The sequence below is a fragment of the Pimephales promelas genome, chromosome 11 (genome assembly GCF_988280905.1).
Source record: "Pimephales promelas chromosome 11, fPimPro1.hap1.1, whole genome shotgun sequence".
NCBI classification, from domain to species: domain Eukaryota; kingdom Metazoa; phylum Chordata; class Actinopteri; order Cypriniformes; family Leuciscidae; genus Pimephales; species Pimephales promelas.
The window spans coordinates 18218921-18224999 of record NC_142779.1 but is presented as its reverse complement, the minus strand read 5'-3'; the positions used below and the strand labels follow the sequence as shown (position 1 = coordinate 18224999).

At 42.6% G+C, this 6079-nt stretch overlaps 1 protein-coding gene across 1 annotated transcript; it reads left to right on the top strand.

The window, feature by feature from the left end:
• The first annotated feature begins 590 nt into the window (after nucleotides 1–590).
• Nucleotides 591–3835, top strand: kcns3a (potassium voltage-gated channel, delayed-rectifier, subfamily S, member 3a). Its single transcript, XM_039671696.2, has 2 exons — nucleotides 591–876; nucleotides 1982–3835. The coding sequence occupies exon 2, from the start codon at nucleotides 2070–2072 to the stop codon at nucleotides 3576–3578; it is 1509 nt and encodes a 502-aa protein (XP_039527630.1). The 5' UTR covers nucleotides 591–876; nucleotides 1982–2069; the 3' UTR covers nucleotides 3579–3835.
• Nucleotides 3836–6079: the final 2244 nt, after the last annotated feature.

The following is a 6079-nucleotide window of genomic DNA, read 5'->3' as shown; positions in this document are numbered from 1 at the left end:
GACCAACACTGCATGTTTTAAAGGGCAACATTAAAGAGGCGTCTGCACGTAGCCCACTCATGACGGCCCCTAGAGGGCATCATCTGTCAATTCTTCTGTGCACGTGCGACAGGTGCTGCTGTTGTGAGAGGGAGAACATTGCCTGCTTCTGAGGAAAGTCAACGTGTTGACGAATCACTAGCTGCTATGGTATAATGACTTGACACTCCTTAAACTAAAGGAGTGTTAAAGTTTTCTGCTCTTTTTGTGTTTGTGCATTTGTGTTGAAATTATTTTTAAATCTCATATTACACACCTGATGCTAATCAAAACAGGTAGATGGCGATTGATTCTTTCCCCACAAACTTTTCAGAATAGCTTTACTTTACTTTTCTTTTAACGGACCTCTTTTGTCTTTCTCCTTAAACTCGAGGGATCGTTAATCTCAGTCTTTCATTAGTTTTCTAATCCTTTAGCTGCCCTTCACGGGTGGTCAGAGTATCTCTCTTTAGCCTTGTTTTCATCCCTCCGTACTCCCATTCTTTTTCACTCTATCACTGTCCCTCCCGTTTCACCTCTAATGCAAAAGGGGAAAAGCCGCACCGTGGAGCTTGAGAGGCGCGTCCTCAAACGCAAAGCGCAAGCGCGCTGCGCGCACTAGTTGCCACGGGCCAGTGACGCACGGACGCGCAGCTGCCCCGAGGCACCATGAGTGCATTAGTGGCACACTATGTGCCAACTGTCCCAGCCGACACAGTCCGCTGCGGGACATGGGGCAAATACTGCGTACGAGCACACACCGGACACGGCTTAACCAAGGAAGGCGCTGGAGGATGGCAATATCCACACCAAACGTCTTTGCAGTCCACTGATGCCATCAGAAAATTAAGAAAAGAGGTAAAATGCTATGTTTGCTTCAGTGTAGTTTGTGTTACGCAGTGTTGTTTTTAAACTTGGTGCTAGAGTTTGAAAGACTTCTACAACGTGCTGTCTTCAAGAAACTTCTTAACATTATCCATATATGTTGGTCAGAAATTTGGTGTTATTCCCAAATTTAACAGTTAAATGTTTGTAGGTATGTGTGAATGCTGTTTTTCTGTTGCAACCAAATATTCTTTACGTTGTATGTAGTACAATTTAAAATAATTACATACACATGTGAGGTCCAAAAGTCTTAAATCTTTAGTTAATCAACTTGAAAATCTATAGTTCTATAGTATAAATCTAAAATAATAATAATTTAAAAAATATTGAAGTGTTTGCTTTAGTCATATCAGTATTTGTAAAAATGGTCAGGAGTTCTTGTGGAGCTCATGCAGCTAGAGTGCTGCGGTCAATAAAGCAGAAGAGTGACAAACCAAATACTTTTTGAAAACCAAATATTGTTTGAAAAGACTTTTTGAAAATAATGTCACTTGTCGCTAAAATGTGTTTGCTGCTGTTTTTCTAAAAAAAAAAAAAATGTAAACTCTCTCAAAATAATGCTAATACAACCGTTTTTGGTCTCACATTTAAACCATATACTGTAAATGTTTAATAATCTCAAAATAAGAATTTCCATTTTACAAACCTTACAAAAGCACTGCTGTCGTGACAGTCAGGCATTCGCTGAATGTCCAGAATTTCTGATGTGATTTTGCTGAAGTGCCCAGCTGCACTGCTAGGAGAAAAAGTCAGTGTTCGTGTTAAAATGCTCATAATGATCACTGAGGATTTGTTTACGACACTGTACAGAATCGATATCCATTAGCAGCTATAAAGGCTGATTTGGGCCCCGGAATGCTTTTATCACATCAGAGTTTTTACAGTTAGAAGCAGTCTGTCTGTCTCTCTGCGTATCTGATTAAGTTTTTGTCTTGTCATACAGTTGGGTACAGTACAGTAAACTGTCAAATAGTACTGAAAAAATAAATTGTCAGGAATTTATGTTGTTTCAGTAGCAACAGGTTAACTTTTTCTTCTCAAAGTGCTAATCAGAAATTTATTTTCCTCCATCATATAGGAATGAAGCCATAGCTGATCCCTTTTAGCCTCTCCAAACCTGCTAAGCCCAACAGTCCCACTTACTCCTTCATGTACTGGCATCCATCATGCTGTATGGGCAGGTCCTGCACCACCGAGGGCCAGAGGAGAGCTTCATCAACCTCAATGTTGGCGGCTTTAAGCAGCAAGTGGAACGGGTGGTCCTCCAACGCTTCCCCCACACGCGGCTGGCCCGGTTGCTCTACTGCAGCTCAGAGGCCGCTATTCTCCAGCTTTGCGACGACTACGCAGCGGCCGACCGCGAATATTATTTCGATCGCAATCCATGCTTTTTCCGCTATGTGTTGAACTTCTACTATACTGGAAAGATCCACCTGATGGAACAATTGTGTGTGTTTAGTTTTAGCCAGGAGTTGGAATACTGGGGCATTAAGGAGCTCCACCTGGACACTTGCTGCAGCAACAGATTTCAAGAACAGAAAGAAGGCTCAGGAGATCACGACTGGGGAAATGACGATGACCCGCCGAACCAGCTGCAGGACAGCTTAGACTCATCCATGGAGGAGCTATCAGGATATGACAAGGACCTGGAAAAGTTCGAGGGCACCTGGTGCTCTGAGAACCGCAAAGAACTCTGGCTGCGACTGGAAAACCCTGGATACTCGTGTTCTGCCAAAATAATAGCGGTGTTTTCGCTGAGTGTGGTACTGATCAGTATTGCCGCCATGTGCGTTCATAGCATGCCCGAGTTCAACAAGAAGGACGATAATGAGAAAGAGGTGGAGGACCCAGTTTTGGCTGCATTCGAGACCTTTTGTGTCCTCTGGTTCTCCATCGAGTTCGTCCTACGATTAGCTGTTACGCCATGTTTGCGTAAATTCCTGTGCAATGCGCTAAACGTCATTGACTTTGCCTCTATTGTTCCGTTTTATGCCACGTTGGCCTTCGAAACCGTCGATGCTGAGGAAAGCGCGGAGCTTGAGAACGTGGGAAGGGTCGTGCAGATCCTGCGCCTCATGCGTATCTTTCGCATCCTCAAACTGGCGAGGCATTCGGTTGGGTTGCGTTCGCTCGGGGCGACTCTCCGTCACAGCTACAATGAGGTCGGACTCCTCATCCTCTTCCTCTCTGTGGGAATCTCCATTTTCTCAGTGCTAATCTATTTTGTGGAGAGAGAGGACGAGGAGTCGGAAATACAGACCATACCGGTGGGCTGGTGGTGGGCGACAATCAGCATGACCACGGTGGGATATGGCGACACGTATCCTGTCACGTTGGCTGGGAAACTCGTCGCCACCTTGTGCATCATCTGCGGCCTGCTTGTAGTCGCCCTTCCTATCTCCATCATATTCAACAAGTTCTCAAAGTACTATCAGAGACAGAAAGCCTTGGTGGAGTCTGACCAGCTCCAGTCAGAGGATGAAAAACAGCCACATCCCAGCATGCCTTTTCTTCATATAGGAGATCTATACAGCCAAAAGATTAATTCTATGGCACACAGCGTATCCTCCAGGAGTAGCGTAGGGAGCGAGGGAGACGCCACTGATGCTTCCAGTATTCCAGATGCTGAAATTGTCTGCCTTGCTTTAATGCCACAGGCCGACAAAGCGACATAAACGATAATATGCACAACCACAAATGAATGGAACGAGAAGAAACTTAGGGCGTTTTCACACCTATAGATCGTTTGTTTTGTTCAAAAAGTTCGGTATTTTACACTTAAAGCCCTGTTTTAAGATGGTTTCTGATAAAATAGAACGGTTAAAGGGATAGTTCACTTTGAAATTATTTTTTGATATGTTTTAGCTTACCTCAAGGGTGTCTTTGTTTCCACAGCATTTTCAATTTTGACATTTTTCAGTCAAACCGGTGTTGTCTGTCAGTCATATAATGCAGGTTTAAGGGGTCCACCTCAAAGAGCATGCTCAGAGAAGTCAAAATTAAACATGATTTAATGACTCTTGAATGCAAGTACACACTGATGGCCTTAGACACGAAACGAGCGGTTTGTGCGAGAAAACGAACAGTATTTATATCGTTTTTACCTCTTGTTAATAGCCGTCGAACTGATTTGAATCAGTTGTCCAACTTAACCGATCTGAACCGTCTCCAACATTACGCTGGAAGTGATCTCTCGCGCGTCTACGTCACGCAATGTTTACACGGAGATTTCGGGAGTTTTACCTTTTACTAAACCTATTTAAATATATCGAAATCCTCTTCCATTTCGATTTCCTGTATATCTAAATATGTTTAGTGAAAGGTAAAACTCCCGAAATATCAGTGTAAACATTGCGTAATGTAGACACGCGAGAGAGATCACTTCCGGCGCAACATCTGGAGACGGTTCAGTTCGGTTCAGTTGGACTTCTGATTCAGATCAGTTCGACGGCTGTTAACAAGAGGTAAAAACTATATAAATACTGTTTGTTTTCTCACACAAACCGCTCGTTTCGTGTCTTAGGCCATCAGTGTGTACTTGCATTCACGAGTCATTAAATCATGTTTAATTTGGACTTCTCTGAGCATGCTCTTTGAGGTGGACCCCCTAAAACTGCATTATAGGACTGACAGACAACAACGGTTTGAGCAAAAAATGTCAAAATTGAAAATGCTGCAGAAACAAAGACATCTTGAATGCCCTTGAGGTAAGCTAAAACATATTAAAAATTTATTTCAAAGTGAACTATCCCTTTAAGATTGAAATCGGATATATGATGCTGGCCCAAGAATTTTCAGTTTCTGTGGTTGAACCACCCCCAAATCCACAATGGTTGCATAGGTGCACTGGAACAATCCTTCCTATTGATTTTTGTGTGAGCATATCAGTGAACCTCCCAGACCACTTGATGAGTTTAAAGTCTTCGTAAACTAAAGTTTAATGCATTTTAGGAAGGATTGTTCCTGTGCACTTATGCAAGCATTGTGGAGGTGGGGGGCTACCACAGAAACCGAAAATTCTCGGCAGCAGCATGTGTCTAAATTTCAATCTTAACCGTTCCATTTCATTAGAAACGTTCTTAAAACAGGGCTTTAAGTGTAAAATACCGTATGTTTTCTTCTTGGTTTGGTTCGCTTTCACAAGGTAACCTTTAAAGGGTAACCTTTAAAGTCACATGTGAGGAAAACTGTCCTGTTTTTGGTCAGCATCTTCTCTGCATGTGATTTTTTTTTTTTTTTCAAAACCGGTTCAGCAGTAATACGAATATAGCCGTCATTGCCGCTGTTAAATTATATTCAACATTTTTATTAATACTGAAGCAAATTCAAACGCGCTCTCTCTCGAATCCCCCTGCGCATTCTAGAGGTTAACTGTGTCAAGACACAGTGACACAAGCAAACAGTATATGAATGTTATAATGCAACTGAGCAGGAATCAAGGGACAGCATTCTCACACAGAGAACCGCCATCACATAAAATTTTAAGATGAACAGGTGCTCTTTTGGTTTTCAACTGCAACAACTAATGTGCTCACTCACAGAATCAGGCCCTACTGCTATTTATATTGCACATTTCCTGGTATTATAATACCATTTGGTTCAGTGGTCCCGTTGGTTCGGATTGCTTTCACACCTCAAGCGAACCGTTTGCAATCGGGCCGAGACCACCTCGGTCAGGTCTCAAAGCAATAGTTTTGGTGCGATTGCTGTGTTCACAAATGCCTAAATGAACTGAACCAAGGGAGAAAACACACCAGGTTCTGAAACAAACACTCAGGTGTGAAAGCACCCTTACTCTGACAGATCTGCAGCACGTCGAGAAGAAATCTAAGACTCAAGGCTCTCGTTTCTAACTGGGTAACTCCTGGACCTTCTATCAACAGCACTTTTTCTCTTTAGTTCTCAGGGTGAAATCTTCTCAAGCTTTCCATTATTTATGGATCAGAACCTGCTATGGAAGCTATCTTAACAACAGCTCAGTGTTAACAGTAACATTGATGCTCTATATTCCCAATTAATAGCACTGATTGACAGGTGTTTTTTATCCTTTGGGCAAGCTGTTAATTTAATTAAACGTCTTTTTGCAGTGCCTGGGGGAAAAGAACTATGCTTAAATGTTTAATAGGCAGTGAGAGCATCTAAAATACTGGACTTCAGATGGCATGTTGGTGTACAC